This window comes from Rana temporaria, chromosome 1 (assembly GCF_905171775.1).
Source record: "Rana temporaria chromosome 1, aRanTem1.1, whole genome shotgun sequence".
Classification (NCBI taxonomy): domain Eukaryota; kingdom Metazoa; phylum Chordata; class Amphibia; order Anura; family Ranidae; genus Rana; species Rana temporaria.
Window position 1 is genome coordinate 588,621,865 of NC_053489.1, and position 20,321 is coordinate 588,642,185.

At 42.6% G+C, this 20,321-nt stretch overlaps 1 protein-coding gene across 2 annotated transcripts in view; it reads right to left on the reverse strand.

The window, feature by feature from the left end:
• The window catches only part of N4BP2 (NEDD4 binding protein 2), a 129,667-nt gene that overhangs the window by 28,691 nt on the left and 80,655 nt on the right, over positions 1 to 20,321 (reverse strand). For both annotated transcript variants that reach the window (XM_040335079.1, XM_040335078.1), the window contains 4 exons: positions 17,550 to 17,635; positions 13,450 to 13,495; positions 9,042 to 9,241; positions 1,282 to 1,394 (listed from right to left, as the gene is read on the reverse strand). In XM_040335079.1, the coding sequence (XP_040191013.1) occupies positions 1,282 to 1,394; positions 9,042 to 9,241; positions 13,450 to 13,495; positions 17,550 to 17,635 (445 nt within the window). The remainder of the gene's footprint in view (positions 1 to 1,281; positions 1,395 to 9,041; positions 9,242 to 13,449; positions 13,496 to 17,549; positions 17,636 to 20,321) is intronic.

Here is a 20,321-nt window from a genome sequence, read left to right on the forward strand (position 1 = left end):
AGGGCGGTGAATACTTTTGCAAGGCACTATAGGTCTTGAGTTTGACTGGGCTTTTCTAACACTATGCTTTGATCTAAACCAGGGATATTTAATTAGCGGACCTCCAGCTGTTGCAGAACTACAAGTCCCATGAGGCATAGCAAGACTCTGACAGCCATAAGCATGACACCCAGAGGCAGAGGCATGATGGGAATTGTAGTTTTGCAACATCTGGAGGTCCGCTAATTGCATATCCCTGATCTAAACCATTCCATTGTAGCTCTGGCTGTATGTTTAGGGTCGTTGTCCTGCTGGAAGGTGAACCTCTGCCCCAGTCAGAGTCATAGACCGTAATTTTTTAGGATTTGGTTGTTAAAGCCAAGCTGTTAAAACCTGCAACCATGAAGCAGAATGCTAGACCTGTTCTTGAGACAGCAGCTCTGGTCGGTCTGTAAGTGCTCACAGAGTGTCTCCAAGGAGTCACAGGATGTCAGAACGCCAAGTCCTTGTGGACCTATTTGGTGCTACAAAGATCACCTTAATGCCCTTTGTCTCAATTCTGTGAAGCAGTCGAGGGAGAATCCATAGCAGGGGCAAAAAGGAATGTATTAGCCAGAACTGATTCCGTGTGTGTGTGTGTCCACTGCAAAGGCCTTTGGATCTCCGATCCTCGTCACAAACCTGTACAGCTTGTTGAAGCAGGAAGCACACAGACCTACATCCCGCAGTGGTGACAGATGTCCCAGAACACCATTCTCTTGCATTGTCTACCCAGGAATGTGAACTGCAGACAAGGTTTAACATTAGTTTTGGCTCAAACCATAATTATGTCTGCTTCTCGAAGGGCCACGTGGTATTTGGTGCAGCCTTGATGGTTTACGTAAGCTGTGGCATTGTCCAACTGAACTGAAGGTTGGTCGCCCTTGCAGCTGGTTGGACCAATACAACAGGGATAGGCGAATGACCCTCCGTTTAAAAATGTTGATGGAAAGGGGCAAAGTCCTGGACTTGCCACACCAAGAAACAGGCACCTTCCCAGGCAATAGACCACCATGGGAATATCCCTCACTTTTTGGCGCAGTGGATTGCAACAAACAATAACCACTTTGCAATGTGAACAGAACTTGAAATGTGACTTATGCGCACGATGCACCGACTTGTCCTCCTAACACGCATAAGCGGGTGTGCGATCAAGCTCTTAAATGCACTGCAAATTAGCTGCACAGAAACCAGTGTACTTAAGCTTAATGTCATAAGGATTTAATAGTTTACATTCAAGGGGGAAAAAAAAAAAACTCTTACTTGTTTTCTTTAAAAATGTCCATAAGCAGGTTTTGCTCTATGTTAGGAAACAGTTCCAAGAGTTGCTTCTCCTTCATTTTCACAGCGCAGTTTGACGATGCTAAAGGCTTCTTCTGCAGCAAGAAAAATAAAATGTATTTTGATTACTTTATTACAATGGCAATCTTTTTATTAACAAAGAAATCTAAAGATGACCTTTAGGCATGACCCACCATTTACCCCCAAACCTCCATCTCCCTCTCTAGCGTATGTTGCAGCATGATTTACCATTCTTTTGCCTCCTGTAGTAGGAAATACTTCTCTCTGTGATGTCATCAATAGGCATATACATTTCTTGCAGCAGAAGCTGCAGGGAGAAGGGATCAGCAGGCTGCCCTACATCAGTTTCTAGCGACATAGGCATGCACCCAAAACTACATCAAGAGACCTTTCACTGCACACAAAGCAAGAGCAGGCTCTTGAGAATTAAGACAGCAGCACTATTTTGTTGGAAAATAAGTCAATGTATGTAGGTGGAGAGGCACAAACAGTGACAAACTAAAAAGACACATAATAGTATAAAAATACATTCCAGCATCCAAATCCCATCCAACCCCTCATTTGACGCATATTGCTACACTGCCCTGGAACTAGCATGCATCTTGTGAATGGACAATGGCGGCCTCAACACACTGGGGAGGTATTAAAGGCGTTTTTCAGGTGCGCCTGAAAAGCACCTTTAAACCAGAGATTTCCTCTTTGTATTTTCAAAACTCCATACTGCCCCTTCCTAGCATTCTATAAAAATGTTACCCCCACCCCAGATAATGAACCAAAACGTTCTCCCTCTCTCGTATACCCCATCTTCGCCCCACTTGCATTGAAAGACCAATTTTGTGTTTCCATGTTAATTCAGAACTACATAGAGTGCTGTATTTTGATGCACCAATACAGGGATCTCCAAACTACGGCCCAGCTGTTGCAGAACTACACATCCCATGAGGCATTGTAAAACTCTGACCTTCAAAGACATGACTAGGCATCATGGGAATTGTAGTTCCTGAACAACTGGAGGGCCATAGTTTGGAGACCCATGCTCGAATATATTTATTGGGCCTAAAATGACAGCAATCATTCTAAAAAGAACACAGCTCTGTTTTTTTTTTTTGTTTAAAAAGTCTTACTGTTTTTAGGCTGCTTTTTGTCCTGTGCATGCTCCCTATCCTCCACTGATGCACCTCACTACTACCAACGTAGAGCAAGCAGTGACTTTACTTATGGTCACACGCTCCGCTGTATGTATACTACAAACCCATAGTGCTGAATGGGTCTGCACGTACAGTGCCTTGAAAAAGTATTCATAACTCTTTAAATTCTCCACATTTTGTCATGCAACAACCAAAAACATTAATGTTTTTTGGGGGGATTTTATGTGATAGACCAACACAATGTGGCACATAATTGTGAAGTGGAAGAAAATTATTAACTTTTTTTTTTTTACAGCTCACTGGAAATAATGTAGATGGAACACGACCCGACGCGTCGACAGATGGCGTTAGATGTAGGCTAACGAAACAGCGCTGGGTCGTGTTTGAGATACGTCGTTACCGGTCAGCTGGAACGCAGGTGGAGTGCAAACCAGCGATTCCTATACAATATTTGCTGATCCTTGTCTTTTTTGATGAAAGCGCTTATTTTTTAATAAATTATTTGCATTACTGCACCATGAGAGCGTTTTTTTCCTCTCCCTCTCTATATGGCAAAACTGGAGCTTTGAATACGCCATTTATATAAATATTGAATGGATGACAGCAGCAGTCTGGATTAATTCCTGTGACTTCATGTACAACATCTTGGATTTTCCCATATGACTCCCTGTAATAGGGGTCAATTATGTCTGGTGAATGCACTGTGTGTCTGCATGTGGGTGGAGAGCAACCTTTCCTATACTCACTGAGGACACAATGTTTATGTATTTATATAGTTCAAATGAAGATTTTTTTTTTGTTTTGTTTATTCACTATGGTGATTTATGATATGTAATTGATATAAGAGGTTTCTTTTGCAGACTCTTATGCCGCGTACACACGATCGGTTCGTCGGATAAAAACGGTCCGATGGACCATTTCATCGGACGAACCGATCGTGTGTGGGCCCCATCGTTTTTTTTTCCCCATCGGTGAAAAAAAACGTAGAACCCGTTTTAAAATTATCTGATGGTTAAAAAAACGATAGAAAAAAACGATCGTCTGTGGGCAAGTCCATCGGTTAAAAATCCAAGCATGCTCAGAATCAAGTCGACGCATGCTCGGAAGCATTGAACTTCATTTTTCTCAGCACGTCGTAGTGTTTTACGTCACCACGTTCTGACACGAACTGATTTTTAACTGATGGTGTGTAGGCAAGACTGATGAAAGTCAGCTTCATCGGATATCTGATGAAAAAATCCATCGGTCTGTTTTCATAGGATGAACCGATCGTGTGTACGTGGCATAAAAGTTTTTTTTCCCCCCAAGATTGCTCCATCCATCTTCCTATCAACTCTGACCAGCTTCCCTGTCCCCGCTGAAGATAAGCATCCCACAACATGATGCTGCCACCACCATGTTTCATGGCGGGGATGGTGTGTTCAGGGGTGACGTGCAGTGTTAGTTTTCCTCCACATAAAGTGTTTTGCCTTTAAGCCAAAAAGTTCAATGTTGGTCTAATCTGTCCAGAGCGTCTACTTCCACATGTTTGCTGTGTCCCCCACATGGCTGCACGCAAACTGCGAACGGGGCTTCTTATGCCTTTTTTTCAACATTGCTTTCTTCTTGCCACTCTTCCATAAAGGCCAGATTTGTGGAGAGCTTGATTAATAGTTGTGCTGTGGGCAGATTCTCCCACCTGAGCTGTGGATCTCATTTTTGGTTACAATGTGACAAAATCTGGAAAATTTCAAAGGGTATGAATACATTTCAAGGCACTTACATGTGTAGTCCATCACAGGGGTGAAAATGAAAAAGTAGCCATGTTCAAGGGGGCACAGAGAATGGAACATATCTACCCTAGAACATGAAATCTGAGAATAACAGAAAAAAGCTTCCATTTGGGAGATGAAACAAAGGAAAAGGGATAGAAGAGGCATATTCATAGAAGCATCTGAAAAGGTGACATGTTTTAAGTTACCGTATTTATCGCGGTATAACGCGCTCCCGCGTATACCGCGCACCCCTAAATTGCCCCGAATCCTGTGGAAAAAAAGTTTTTTTTGTACTTACAGTTTTGGTGTCTTGGGCGGCGTCCATCGGCGGCCTTGCGGGTCCGGCGTCCGTCTGCGGCTTTGGGTGTCCTCTTCGTCGGGTACGGGTCCTTCTGCGGCTTCCGGGGGTCCTCTTCGTCGGGTACGGGTCCTTCTGCGGCTTCCGGGGGTCCTCTTCGTAGGGTCCGGCGTCCGTCTGCGGCTTCGGGTGTCCTCTTCGTCGGGTCCGGCGTCCGTCTGCGGCTTCCTCGCGTCCTCCCCGCGCCGAGTTTGAATACTGCGCCGACATATACCGAGCGCAGTACACTCGTGTATCGTCGGGCAGGCTCGGCAACTCTCGCGCTGACGTCCTGTACGCTCAGGGCGTCAGCGCGAGAGGCGCCGAGACTGCCCGAAGATACACAAGTGTACTGCGCTTGGTATATGCCGGCGCAGTATTCAAACTCTTGGCGGGAAAGCGGGTATCGGCGTATACCGCGCACCCACGATTTTGCCCTGATTTTCAGGGGGAAATAGTGCGCGGTATACGCCGATAAATACGGTATATATTTTGATAAACATAGTAAATTTCCTTTAAAAGGAAATGGTGAAAGAACTTTAAATTTGAATTGGCATAGAATATATTTGGATAATGTAATACACGGATATCAAAAGTATCACAAGTTTAATATATAGGATTTAAAAACAAAATGAAGATACTCAACCAGCGGAACATGTGGTCACAAGATCACCAATCCTTCCCGCCTCTCTAAATGTTAAGAACTTTTAAAGAGGACACGATGGCGGGCAGATGTGAAGGAGTTAACTACGCATTCATATTCCCTAAGTTGTTTTCTTTACCTTGTAATGACAGACTCACATGCTGTGGCTGCAATTTGTACTGGTATAGCTGATCGATTTTCCTATGTCTAGGTGTTTATTCACCTAGATTGTCCCTAGTGACAGGCAGCTTATTGTTCTGGCTCACAGTATCCTGTGTATGCCTTGCCATTTCCTCGCTGTTGATTCACAAATGTGAGAGTACTAATGTGAGGAAATCCACCTCTTCCGGCATGGTAATCTATCTTTTAATTGCTCTGATTGTGTCTGTGTCAGACCTGTGTAGCTCTCACTTGCACCAGCGCTAGACAACCCAGGGCTTGTGGTATATGTAGTTTCTTCACAAGAAATATCAGGTCTCACACTGTAGGAAGAGGTCATGCATTAACCTGAACAGTGCCATACGACATGCCTCATGTTTAACCCTTTAATGCCTTAAAGCGCATTTCTGACATTTGTTGCTTACAAGTTAAAATCTGTATTTTTTACTAGAAAATTACTTAGAACCCCCAAACATTTTATATATATATATATATATATATATATATATATATATATATATATATATATATATATATATATATATATATACATATATACAGCCCTCAAAATTTCCACTCGCCTACTAGCATTTGGCGAGTGGATTTAAGCTGGGGGCGAGTGATGACAGGGCTACATGACCCCAATCTGTGCCTACACTTAGAGTCCCGATGAGATTGGCGGCCGAAGAGGAAAGGTGCATGCTCGGGAAAAGTAGTCTGGTGAGCCGCGCACAGGCAGAGCAGTACACAGGTGCTCTACTTACAATTCTCATTAAGCAGCCATGGGACCTAACAGTATGACCTCTCTGAGCCTGCCCCCCCTCCCAATGTAGCTGGAGAACAGAAAGTAATGAGTGAGGTGGAGGATTGCGAAAATTACCACTCCGGTGCAGCGCTCACTGAAAGTTGCCCTGACATGACAGCGGCAGCCTTCCAGTTTGTACAGTTTTCTTCTCCTTGTGCTCTATGTAAGTGTCCAGTTCAGCCTGAGCACTGTGAACAGACTGGTCTCAATGTGTGCTGTGCGCTGTGCTATGGTGTCAATGGCTGTGCAGTTGTGTGGATCTCAGCGCTGGATTGTACTCCCTCCCGCTGTGCTGCAGCTCCTCTCCTCACTGCCAGCCTAAATAAAAGGGGGAAGTGGGGACATGCAAGCGTGGAGCCGCACACACAGGCTCCTGATGATGAGATGAATGGGAGAGAGAGAGAGAGAGAGGATGGATGGGAGTTGCAGAGGAGACAGCAAGAGAATGGGGAAGAGACCCAGTTCTAGTGCCCTGTCCCTCTGATCTGCCCCCAGTGCCCTGTCCCTCTGGTCTGACCCCAGTGCCCTGTCCCTCTGGTCTGACCCCAGTGCCCTGTCCCATTTTGTTAAAGTTGTTGTCGGTAATATTTAATTTTGTAACTTGATTCTGCATAAAACATTTAACAGTGTCATTCCATGAGATAATCTACGAGGGTGTGTTTACGGGTGCAATTAGGCGCAGGGCAGTGTATGAATTAGGTGGGGCAACTGGTGGCGAGTAACTCTTGAGGCCTGGCTAGTAGCTCAGGACTTGAAATTTTGAGCCCTGTATGTATATATATATATATATATATATATATATATATATATATATATATATATATATATATATATATATACATATACACACACACACACACACTTTTTGCAGAGACCCTAGAGAATAAAATGTCGGTCATTGTAAATGTTTTATGTCACAAGGTATTTGCGCAGTGCAGTGGTCTTTCAAAACACACTTCTATGAATAAAAAAATAAAAGAAACACAGTAAAAGTAAGCCCATTTTTTTGTAAAATGTGAAAGATGATGTTACACCTGGTAAATAGATACCCAACATGTCATGCTTTGAAATTGCGCACACTTGTGGAATGGCAGCAAACTACAGTACTTAAAAATCTCCATAGGTGACGCTTTAAAATTTCTACAGGTTACCAGTTACAGAGGAGGTCCTGTTCTAGAATTATTGCTCTCGCTCTGGCGATCGCGGCGATACCTCACATGTGTGGTTTGAACACCATATACATTTGCGGTTGTAATTGCGTATGCGTTCGCTTCTGCGTGCAAATTGTGCAAAAATTGTGTTCATTTTTATGCATTTTATTTATTTTTACAAGGTTTCTTGTAAACTGCTCTGCAAATCACATGTGATGTCTGTACTATGCAAATTCATAGATACGGATTGTATGGCTGAATTTGCATCGCATTCGGCCAAACTCACACAGGACCCTTTTTTGTCCGCACCAGAATTGTATTGCATGGGTGTTAACATTGACAGTTCACACTGTAATATGCAAACCAATCTGGGGGTGTAATTAACTTTCTTTTAATACACCGCAGCGGTTCGCATAGGGCAGTATGAACATGACGGCCGACATGCGATGTGGGAACCCGTACTGGATTCACATGGGCTCTCGCATCACAGCAGTGTGAACCGGCCCCGAGAGTGGAACCACTTTGGAATGGCTGAAGCAGGTGTGCAGATCTATGAACTCATACACTGATTTTCAACACCTAAATCCCTTAGAAAATAAGAAAATGTCAGTCTTGGATAGAGTGGAGCAGTAGATGCTCTGTTATAGGTTTATGTCCCCCCCCCCCCCCATTTTTCCTACTAACCAGGACAACGAGACAGAAAGTAGTGAGAAGTCTAAAACGTTAATGTTGTCACCAGAACAAGGAGGTAAGGGAAATCATCCAATGGGAAAAATATTCTGCTGACAACTGTTTTAGAACAAGTGTCTATAGGATTTGAGTTTCAAATGCAGCATGATTTTGATGTGCTTCTGAGATCACTTGAAAATGCAGTAAAAAGCGTTATTTGACCTGCAGTAGACCTCCTTTTGAGCTGCACCTGACCTGCTCCAAGCTAATTTTGCATTTCCTAAGCTTATGGGGATAGATGCAGCTCTAACATAACAAAAAAAAAACAGTCACTGGTGTTAAAGGGGTTGTAAACCCTTGTGTTTTTTCACCTTAATGCATCCTAAGCATTAAGGTGAAAAAACTTCTGTCACTCAGCAGACGCCCCCCCCCCCCCCTCCCCGTTTTACTCACCAGAGCCCGTTCGTTCCCCCGCCAGAGACGCACTCTACCTCTCTGGTCGGGGGGTTCTCTCGGCTTGTGATTAGATATATTGATAGCAACGCAGCTATTGGCTCCTGCTGCTGTCAATCAAATTCAATGACGTGGGGGCGGGGCAGAGTTCGGTATTCTGTGTCTATGGATGCAAATTTCGGACTCGGGAGCGTGCCGCACGGTAACCCCCGGGGAGAGCGCTTCTCCTAGGGGGTTTCCAGATGCCAGGAAGAGCCGCGAGCGCATCTGGGGGACCCCAGAAGACGAGGTTTGGGGGGCCACTCTGTGCAAAACTAACTGCAACGTGGAGGCAAGTATATTTAAACAAGGGTTTAGTAACCCTTTAAGGTGGGAATCCCTCACTCTGGGGACATTTCCTTTCATTTTCTGTTGCATCTCTGGGACAGTAAGTAAAATGGAAATGTCCACAGTGGGACATTGAAAATATTTACCTGGCAGGGGTTTTAGCTCCTCTCAACTTTACCAAAAGCTAAATAGAAAATTGCTTGATATACACCAACTCTACAACATCAAAAACCGAATATTAGTCTTTGGGAAGACCGATTCTTAAATCCCCATACCATATCTTCCCGGGCCTGAAATGCCATTTCTTCAGACATGATCTGCCGCAGCGAAACTTTCTTTATTCTGGTATTCCACTGGTCCATGAATGGAAACATATCAGTTTCTCCATGGGAAACAACTAAATTATTTCCATCCAGCCTAGACTCCTGTTCCTGAAGAAGACTGTCCAGTTGTATTTGATCATTGGTTGTAAAGTCTGCAAAAATAACAAGTCGTTTCATTTATAAGTAATGATTACACCATCAGAACTTCAACAGTGAAGTAAAAAACCATTACACTGTAGATTAACAGATCTAAGACTTAGCACTGCTACGTTCCAAAAACAGCAATTAAAGCTGAACTAATGTATTTCATCTGTGTATTGCCTGAAGTTCACCTTTAAAGTGGTATTAAACCTATTTATTTAAAATTTGCTGACAAGGTAGGGTTTTTATGACAGAAAATACCTTTTTTTTATTAAGAAAACTTCAGTTACGTTTTAAAACATAGATTCACAAGAAGAGTTCAAGCAAAGCGTCCAACGTGACGTTTATGAAAAAAAAAATAGCATTCTCTACATGAAAAAGTATTCATATCCCTTGAAACGTTCCACATTAAAAACGTAAATGTATTTTATTGGGATTTTATGAGATAGACCAACACAAAGTGGCACATAATTGTGAGGTGGAAGGAAAATGATAAATGGTTGTCAATTTTTTTTACTAATAAATAAGTAAAAAGTATGGCGTGCATTTGTATTCGGCCCCCGGGTCAATACTTTGTAGAACCGCCTTTCTCTGCAATTACAGCCGCAGGTCTTTTTGGGGATGTCTCTACCAGCTTTGCACATCTAGAGAGAGTGACATGTTTTCCCATTCTTCTTTGCAATATAGCTCAAGCTCTGTCAGATTGGATAGACAGCGTCTGATCAGAAATTTTTAAAATCTTGCCACAGATTCTTAATTGAATTTAGGTCTGGACTTTGACTGGGCTAACACATGAATATGCTTTGATCTAAACCAGTGATTCTCAAACTGTGTGCCGCGGCACAGAGATTTGCAGGTGTCCTGTGGGAGTTTTGAAAAATATTTTAAATTGCTAGCGCTTTGAAACCTTGAACATATCAAAAAATGTAATGATAAATTAATGTCCCAAAAGTAAAAAAAAGTAACATACATAAAAACGCAATCTGTCAGTCTCTCGAAAGAAGGCACATCCTTTACATCAAATGTAAAATTAAATACATATAAAAATAAAATCTTCACTGCAAAAATGCCGCAAGACAAAAAAAGTTTGGGAAACACAGATCGAAACCATTCCATTGTAGCTCTGGGTGTATGTTTAGGGTTGCTGTCCTGGTGACCCTCCACCCCAGTCTTGTCCTTTTGCAGGCTCTAACAGGTTTTCTTCTAAGATTGCCTTGTATTTGGCTCCATCCATCTTCCCATCAACTCTGACAAGCTTCCTTGTCCCTGCTGAAGAAAAACATCCCCACAAAATGATCTTGCCACCACCATGTTTTCATGTGCATTGTTAGTATTCCACCATACATTTTTGGCTTTTAGGCCAAAAATTTCAATGTTGGTCTCATCTGACCAGAGCACCTTCTTCCACATGTTTTCTGTGTCCCCCACATGGCTTCTCGCAAACTACAAATTGGACTTCTTATGGCTTTCTTTCAACAATTACTTTCTTCTTGCCACTCTTCCATAAAGACTAGATTTGTGGAGTTAATGACCAATAGTTGTCCTGTGGACAGATTCTCCAACCTGAGCTGTGGATCTCTGCAGCTGCTCCAGAGTTACCATGGGCCTCTTGGCTGCTTCTCTGATTAATGCTCTCCATGCCCGACCTGTGTCAGTTTAAGTGGACGGCCATGTCTTGGTAGGTTTGCAGTTGTGCCATACTCTTTTCATTTTTGGAAGATGGATTAAACAGTGCTCTATGAGAAGCTTGATATATTTTTTTTTTTATAAGTCCAACCCTGCTTTAACGTCTTGTCGCTCGCCCACCCTCTAATGATGGAGGGACGGTGTGGCTCACGTTCTGGGAAGATATGATGCGACAGCGCATGATATCAGGCACCCACGGGGGCTCGCAAGGCGGCGATTGTGGCCACGCCATGTTGCTAGGATACAGCACGACCCTGATCTCTGTAAAGAGTCGCGGCTCTTTAGCCATGTGATTGGCTGTGTTCAATCACAGCCGATCACATGTAAACAAGGAAGTTCTGTGAATCGTCTCTCTTTGCCTCACACTGACAAAGTGTGCGCCTAGGAGTGCCGATTAGTGGCATCTCCTTGCAAAGGAGACCTGGGCAGGTAATCAGGGCACCGATTACAGGAAAGCCCCAGCAGTGCCCATAAGTGTCCCCAATCAGTGCCCATAAGTGATGCCAGTCAGTGCCTCCCATCAGTGCTGCCTATCAGTGCCACCTAATCAGTGCCGCCGATCAGCGCAGGCCTCATTAGCACACATCAGTAAAGGAAAAAAATTACTTATTTACAAAATTTACTGACAGAAAAAAATATATATTTTTCCGTCTTTTTTCCCTTTTGTAAAAAAATAAAAATCCCAGCAGTGAATAAATACCACCCACTATGTGGGTCTGTGTTTTTTTTTTTATTATTTAAAAGCAAACTGTTGGACGTGTCTTGATGTTTTCCTTTTACAAAAATAAAGATTATACAAAAATACCACCAAAAGAAAGCTCTATTTTTTTGAGGAAAAAGATAAAAAACTTAATTTGGGTACAGAGTTGCACGACCGCGCAATTGTCATTCCAAATGTGACAGCGCTGAAAGCTAAAAAATGGCCTGGACAGGAGGGGGGGGAGCGGGAGTGCCCTGTATTTCAGTGGTTAAACTTCTCCACAATTTTATCCCTGACCTGTCTGGTGAGGTTTCTTGCCCTTCATGATGCGGTTTGTTCACTAAGGTTCTTTAACCACTTGCTTACTGGGCACATATACCCCCTTCCTGACCAGAGGACTTTTTGTGATTCGGCACTGCGTCGCTTTAACTGACAATTGCGCGGTCCTGCGACGTGGCTCCCAAACAAAATTGATGTCCTTTTTTTCCCACAAATAGAGCTTTCTTTGGTGGTATTTGATCACCTCTGCGGTTTTTATTTTTTGCGCTATAAACAAAAATAGAGCGACAATTTTGAAAAAAAAATAATATTTTTTACTTGTTGCTATAATAAATAGCTAAATTTTTTTTTATTTGTTTTTTTTTCCTCAGTCTTGGCCAATAGGTATTCTACATATTTTTGTTAAAAAAAAAAATAAAAAAAAAAAATCGCAATAAGCGACTGGTTTGCGCAAAAGTTATAGCGCCTACAAAATAGGGGACAGAATAATTTTTTTTTTTTTTTTTACTAGTAATGGCGTCGATCTGCGATTTTTATCGTTACTGCGACATTATGGCGGACACATCGGACACTTTTGACACATTTTTGGCACCATTCACATATATAAATATAAATGCTATAAATATGCACTAATTACTGTATAAATGTGACTGGCATTGAAGGGGTTAACACTAGGGGGTGAGGAAGGGGTTAAATGTGTACCCTGAATAGTGTTACTAACTGTGGGGGAAGGGGACTGACTGGGGGAGGTGACCGATCTGTGTCCCTATGTACAAGAGACACAGATCGGTCTCCTCTCTCCCTGACAGGACATGGATCTCTGTGTTTACACACACAGATACATGTCCTTCTCTCTGTAACCGCCGATCGCGGGAGCCTGGCGGACATCGCGGCCGCCAGGCACGTGCATCGGCATCCCAGTGATGCGGCCGGCTCGCGCCCCCCCCAGTGGCCAGGAGGAGCGGAGGCCGTAAAAACACGGCCTCCCAGAGATTTAGAGCCACCCTGCGGCCGTATAAAGTCGTACGGCCGTCGGGAAGTGGTTAACAAACCTATGAGGGCTTCACAGAACAGCTGTATTTATACAGAGATTAAATTACACACAGGTGGACTATTTACTAATTAGGTGACTTCTGAAGGTAATTGGTTCCACTTGATTTTAGTTAGGGGTATGAGAGTAAAGGGGGCTGAACACAAATGCATACCACACTTTTTAGATATTTATTTGTAAACAAAATTGAAAAACAATTATTCTTTTCCTTCCACTTCACAATTCTGTGCCACTTTGTGTTGGTCTGTCACATAAAATCCCAATAAAATACATTTATATTTTTGGTTGTAACAAAATGCAGAACATTTTAAGGCACTGTAATTGAAGTATAAACTCAGAATGAGCCAGGAACAATCTGATCCTAAAAGGAGCCTGCTTGTAGCATCCATATCACTCATGTATTAGGACTGCAACACTTTCTACGCTAATAAAAATATACAACATTATCGGTCTTTACAAATGAGATCTACTATACATGAACGTTGAAAATAAAATAAGATTACCTTCGAACAGAAGTTGATAGGATAATGCTTCTTGATTATGCCTCTCCTGAGGAATAAAATGATTTAGGAACTTAAAAACACAAAACTACTATAATGCTCCAAATACCCATCATCATAAAAATATAACAGCAGCTGCCACAGCACTGTGCATTTACATTTTCTAACTCCTATTTTGCAGTGCAGGTGTGAATCTGATCTGGTTACATGTATGCAATGCTGACAGGCTAGCAGGGAGGTGAATTTTTCCATTAAAGTGGTTGTAAACCCTCACATATACCCAGTGATGTGAACAGCCTCAGAGATGACACAAATCTCCCTACATAAGTTTTACATGTATATCTGCTGTCTTTTCCTTCTACATTCTTTAGAAAGTGCACATTGTGTTAGAAATTTGTCTCCCTGTTTCAGCAGTGGGCGGGGAGTCTGGGCATATGCTGGGTGAGAGCTGATTGGAGGAAAGGCACACACCCTGCTCCACATAGGCAGAGGAACACAGAAACTTGCTGTGCTGTGAATAGACCAGCTCTCTGCTTATCCATCTCCAAGTTACCAATTTCCAGCTGCTTTTATCTCCTGTGTGGGAGAACTTGTCAGAAGTTATCATGCTGCTAACAAAGAAATGGAGCAGCAGAAAGACACGGGCCTTAGAGCTTTGGAGAGAGAGAAGTAAACACTACAGATCTATGTGCCCAGGTCAGATTTCATGACCTGGGCACATTAAGGGCCAGATTCACAAAGGAAATACGCCGGCGTATCTACTGATACGCCGGCGTATTTTCAAATTTGCCGCGTCGTATCTTTATTTGTCATTCACAAACAAAGATACGACGGCTTTTGGCTAAGATCCGACAGGCGTACGGCTTCGTACGCCTTCGGATCTTAGGTGTAATTCTCCGGCGGCCGCTGGGTGGAGTTTGCGTCGTTTTCCAGTGTCGGGTATGCAAATTAGGTGTTTACGGCGATCCACGAAGGTACGCGCGTTCGTCGCATTCTCTTACTTCGGTTTTTCGCGTCGTAAAGTTAAGAGTGCTATTTACATGGGGTAAAATTACTCCTCCATGTTAAAGTATGGCCGTCGTTCCCGCGTCGAATTTCAATTTTTTTTTTTGCGTAAGACGTCCGGCAATACGAAATTACGTTACGCACGTCGCCGTTCAAAAAACACGTTGGGGCGCCGTAATTTTGCGCAAAGCACGGCGGGAAAATTGCGAACGGAGCATGCGCTGAACGTTCGGCGCGGGAGCGTGCCTAATTTAAATGGTACACGCCCCATTTGAATTAGGCGGGCTTGCGCCGGACGGCTTTACGTTACACCGCCGTAAGTTTACACGCAAGTGCTTGGTGAATCAGGCACTTGCGCTGAAAACTTGCGGCGGTGTAACTTAAAGACGTTACGCCGCCGCAGTTCTTTATGAATCTGGCCCTAATCTGGTTGCGACCCTGCACAGTACAGTGTACATAGTGCACTTTCTCCTTTTTATTTCACATTTCATTTTTTCCTTATTTGTTGTCTGTAATATGTGAATGTTTACACAAATAAAATGATACCTATAATAAATAGGATGTAATTTTCAAATACATTCTATTCAAAAATATTTCCAAGCACCAATAAAAAAAACACCCTTATTATTATTATTGTGTAATCTGCTTTAAGAGACCAGAATCAACATTTTTTTGGGGGGGTTAACAAATGCTTTAATGTAGCGCTGCCTGAAATCAAGTATATTCAAGCCAAAACCATTCTGTAGGAGCATAGCGAGAACAAATACTTATCTTGCACCTAGTCACAGATGTTGCATATAAATGAAAGTTTAGAATGGAACAGTGCTTGTAGCACTGGAATGTAACTACTGTAAATGTAGTAACCTAAAATATCAACAATTTTTCTGTTGTAGGGTTACTGTATTTTTTTAAACACCAACACATGCTAATTCATGTCATGTTTGGAATTCTAGGCATTTTTATTGTGCATATATCATTTCATATATTTCATTTGTAGTAATTATGACCCACTACAGACATACTGTAAGTACTGTATATTATAATTACAACATAGGTCACTTTAAATATAACAGCTTAAATTCCCAATCACTGAATGGGTGAATAGTGGAAAGGATGAACAAGTGGGGAAATATCACTTTTCCTAATAATCATGGATACAAATTTTCTATTTGGGTAATCAAATGTAACTGAATAGGCAAAAAGGAAAGTATAACTTTGGGCTCTTTCACACGGGCGGACTGTATGTCCGCTTTTTCATCCATCCGTGTACGAATGAAAAAGGGACATACATTGGTCCCTATGAGATTGCGGGTGTCAGCGGATGAACATCCGCTAACACCCAATCTCAACCGGTTACGCAATCATCCGATTCTGCAGACAAAGGAAATCCCTATTTTTCCATCTGTCTGCGGATCGGATGAACACGGACAGACGGTCCGTGATCATCCGATCCCCTCATAGGGGAGAGCAGAGATGTGACAGGGCAGTCCCTGCACAGTGTGCAGGGACCTCCCTGTCAACCGGTGGCTCAGCGGGGATCAACGGAGCGATCCCTGTTGAACAAGCGGAGGTTCATGGGGCGGATCATCACAAATCCGTTCCGTGTGAAAGAGGCTTAAAGGCAAAACTTTTTTTTAGCTTTGGATGGTTTGGAGAGGGATTAGAACGCCTGTCAGTTTTTATAGCTATCTGTGAGCCAGTCAGGGAGATTCACCCTGTATTTGTCCTGTTTACCATTATCATTGAAAGTGAAAGTAAAGAAATTCACACATTTTTGGTTGTCCAAAGAAAAGTAATGGAGGGGAAATCTTACAATGGTCCACACCAGTTTTGGTAACCTGAGAGCCCCCCCAAGGAGTTCCCTTAATTTGCAGGGATTTCCTCTCAATTAATGTTTGGCTATGAGCAGGGGCGTTGCTAGATCTACAAAAGATCTGGCTAGAGCCCATAGCAGCGAAGTATAGAAAGTCATACGCTTGGGCAGGCATACACGTGTATATAATAGAGCCGCTGTATTAACAATCCGATGTTAATACAGCAATGTCTCCCTGCTGCGCTATTGTGTTCTGACAGGGAGACGACCCCCCATCAGAACACTCCGGTCAGTGCTCTCAGCCATTGGCAGAATGCCAAGCTTCCAATAGGAATCTGGTCGGCAGACCTTTTTCGGTCATGACTTCCGCCGGCTTCTGTTGGACCAGCTGCCATACACATGGGCTGAATGTCGGCCAGTTCAATAGAAACCCGACACTCGGCCTGTGTGTAGGCTTTAGTTTCCCACGGCTGTTACCAGCTCACAACTGATTATTCTCCATATACCTCTACTGAACATAAATAATGTAAACAGAAAACTGGTTCAATAGCAGATTTAAACGAGAAATACAACCAAAGCAGTTCGTTCTGCACTCCTGTGACCCGTTTTCAGTAAGCAGCGGGCTGAAGTCACAGAGTCGGTCCAGATTCGGGAAAGATCACGACAATGAAGTGGTGATCTGCCCACGGGCCTGGACCGACACCCAGCTCAGCCTCTCAGTGAGCTGCTGACAGTCACCAGCTCTCTGCTCAGGTTGCAGAGAGTGCTCAGGGAGCACTGACAACCGAGTAATCAGCCGTGTTTGATCGCTCGGTTTTCAATGTTGGAGCCAGCGGGGGGCAGATGCAGCATCGGTCTGATGCTGCATCCACCTAGGTAAATATGATTGGGAGAAAAAAAAAATCCAATACTTTTCTTTTAATGTGTTCAGAAGAAAATTCTTTACATTTTCGCTTTATCTGAGACTCACAGGCATGCATCCAAGCACATGAAACAAAGAAGTTAGTGGGTATGGCTAAAATAAAATGAGAGCCATCTTCTGTCAGGGAAAAGTAGGAAATAGGAACAGCACTGGCTTGATGCCTGCTGTGGTTTGTGGCTACATTATGGACATGCAGTAAAAAAACACCAGTATCATTTAGCAGCAATGCCCCAATCCACAGAATTGCAAAAGAGATTTCAGAATTTATGTATATAAAAGTAAAATCCAATGCAGGTTTTATTTCATGCCACTACACCACACACACTACTGTATATATTACGTAAATTGTGTATAGAAACTAACCTCTATTGATTGTTTCCACTTTTTATGGATCGCTTCAGCCAGTTTAAGGTCTATAGGAACCAAACAATCCTCAATAGTTAGGGAGCCTGTAAGGAATAAAACAGAGTTACAAATCACAGGTAAAGCACACCTTTAAATTAGTAATAAACATAATGCTGGGTAGTAGCAGGGTTGTACTTGTTATTTTATATGGATTAGGTTTTATAGAATTTCCTGCAAATGTCAAGTCCTGTGTACCTTGTGATATTAGGCAACCCCTACGTTTTTGATTAGATGAACAATGGATCTTGGTTATCTGGATTTAATTCCAAGTTTGCCCGCAGGGAGAGATACATTACCTGCAATCCGAGGAGCTGGACATGTGGATTACTGTTAATAACTGCACTGCACTGCCACTAGAATGGTGTTTTGTTTTTATTTTTAAACATAAAGTTTGTTTATTTTGAAGAAAACAAAACAAATAAACAGAGAAACAAAAGAACAGCGGTACATTCTTGACAATAGATAGTTATAACATGAGAGGTAAAAACGACAGTGTGTTGGTCATCATCAAATTCAGGAAATTCAAACTAGTCAACAAATTACAGTGCACTAGGATGTAATAACAGGGGAAACATAGAAGTCTAAAGTTCATAATTAATGCAACAGGGCAAGGGGATCCAGGAAATTATACTACATTTCAAGCGTTCATGGGGACGGAGGTAAAAACCCCCGGGATTAGGGAAATCCGTAGTCAAGGACCTGAGCCGAACAAGTATCAATGGGGGCAGGGCAGGAGCCCAACCACCTGTAATAATCATGTTCCAGAGGCACGGGGGGGGGGGGGGGGTCAGGATCCGTTCACCACTATAATCTCAGGGCACCCCACAGTAAGCACCTCCCTTCCTAGGTCTTAATCCACAGTAATCTGCCACGCCCAAATCCATGCCACCCATATTTTCTCTAATTTCTTGGGGCAATTACGGCCCAGGTAGGTTAATTTATAGAGTGGCAGGGCTGCATCCACTAGAGCTCTCCACTGTTGCACCGTTGGGGGAGCGGGGTCCTTCCATTTTAGAAGGACTGCCTTCTTTGCGTAGAATGCTGTGTAGAATACAAACTGTTTCTTAGCCTGCGTTGCCTCCAAGTTATCTACAATACCTAACAGCAGTGGTAGGGGATCACGGGGAACTCAAAGTTTGCCTATAGCGTTGATGTCCGCCACCACCCCCTCCCAAAAGAGCCGGAGATGGTGGCAGGACCAACCAACGAGGAAGAAGGAACCCGGCTCCAAGTTGCATTTAGGGCAGAGGGCACTCCTGTAGGGATATATCATAGCCAGATGCTCTGGGGAATAGTAGGCACAGTGAATACATTTAAGTTGGGCGAATCTATCCCTCGCGGAGATCATGAGGGGAAGGTACTGCTGAATGCCCTCCTCCCAGTCATCATCAGCGAGAGCAGGAGAAAAGTGATATTTAGTAGTCTCAATCCAAATGATAGCTGTGTGTATACACACACACGTATCTTTCTTTGCTTTCACTGGTTGAAAGAAGCAGCACGTAAATAAAAGTATACACTACCCAGGAGTCAGGAATTGTAGGTTCAAAAAATTTACTTTACTTTAAGCTTAAATGTACTCAATGGAAAGCAAGAACATGGACTTTTTTAAAAGTCCATGGGCCACTGTGTCGATTATGATGCGATTTTGTGGATATGATCACATCTTGAGTTAAATATTGTAAAATAATTATGTGGCAAAGGTATGATACACCATTCAAGCTTACCAATACATACATGAATAGAGAAGTCAGCATTCTTTATCGTCTGGAATAGTCTTCTTTCATGATGATAACATCTGCACAATATTTAAAGCAGAACGCCAAATATATTATTATTATTACTTTCCCTAGAAAGTGTGAATAACAGATTCCTGCCGACAATGGATAGGCAGTTTTGAAGAGATTGGTTTTGAGTTTCAGGTAGAGCAGATAATGGTTACAACCTCTGTCAGGTTTTTATTGCCACTTGTGTCCTTGACAAGAATCAATGAAAATGATGGGCATTAGAAATAAATAAAACAAGGAATAGGTTCCAACCCATTCTTTCTAAAAACAAACAAATGCAAAAACTTTTTTTTTGTGCACCATTCATTAAATATTTTAATAAGATTTGATAATTGTAGGTTGGTGGGTTTACACTCGTTCTCAGACCCCGTCTAGCCCTGTTTTTACTCCTACTATTATGCCTCTTGTTGTTCCCTCCTGCCCACAGTGTGTTCCCTTTTGGGGTGGGCAGTTGACGGGTTGAACCCCTTTAGTTTGAGGCAGTACGGAGCCACTGGAGGTTCGTCCGGGCTTCCCTCAACCTCCAATTTACTGTCTGTTGTGTATTCCTCTTGGGTTGACCGAGGGATTCCCACTTGTTGGACTCAGGCTAGTGCCTTTTGCCTTTTTTCCAATTGATGAGTTGTTACTGTATGTATGACAGCCTGTATCAACACCTTCTATATATGTTTCAGTTTGATATATTGCTTTTCATTTCTGTATCTGCTGTAAAACCTTAATAAAATATAAAAAAAAAAAAAAAAAAAAAAAAAATTTGATAATTGTCAAATTATGCTTCTTTATTAAAGCTGAATTTTGGGATAATCAAGTATTTCCTATATACAAGTATTTCCTATTTACAGGAGGCATGTGTATTCTTGCTAGCATCTTGATGAGGTTTGTGTATTTCTTCCAGATCTGTGAGGTAATCCAGAATGATGTCTATTTTCAGGAGCTTCCTGTATTA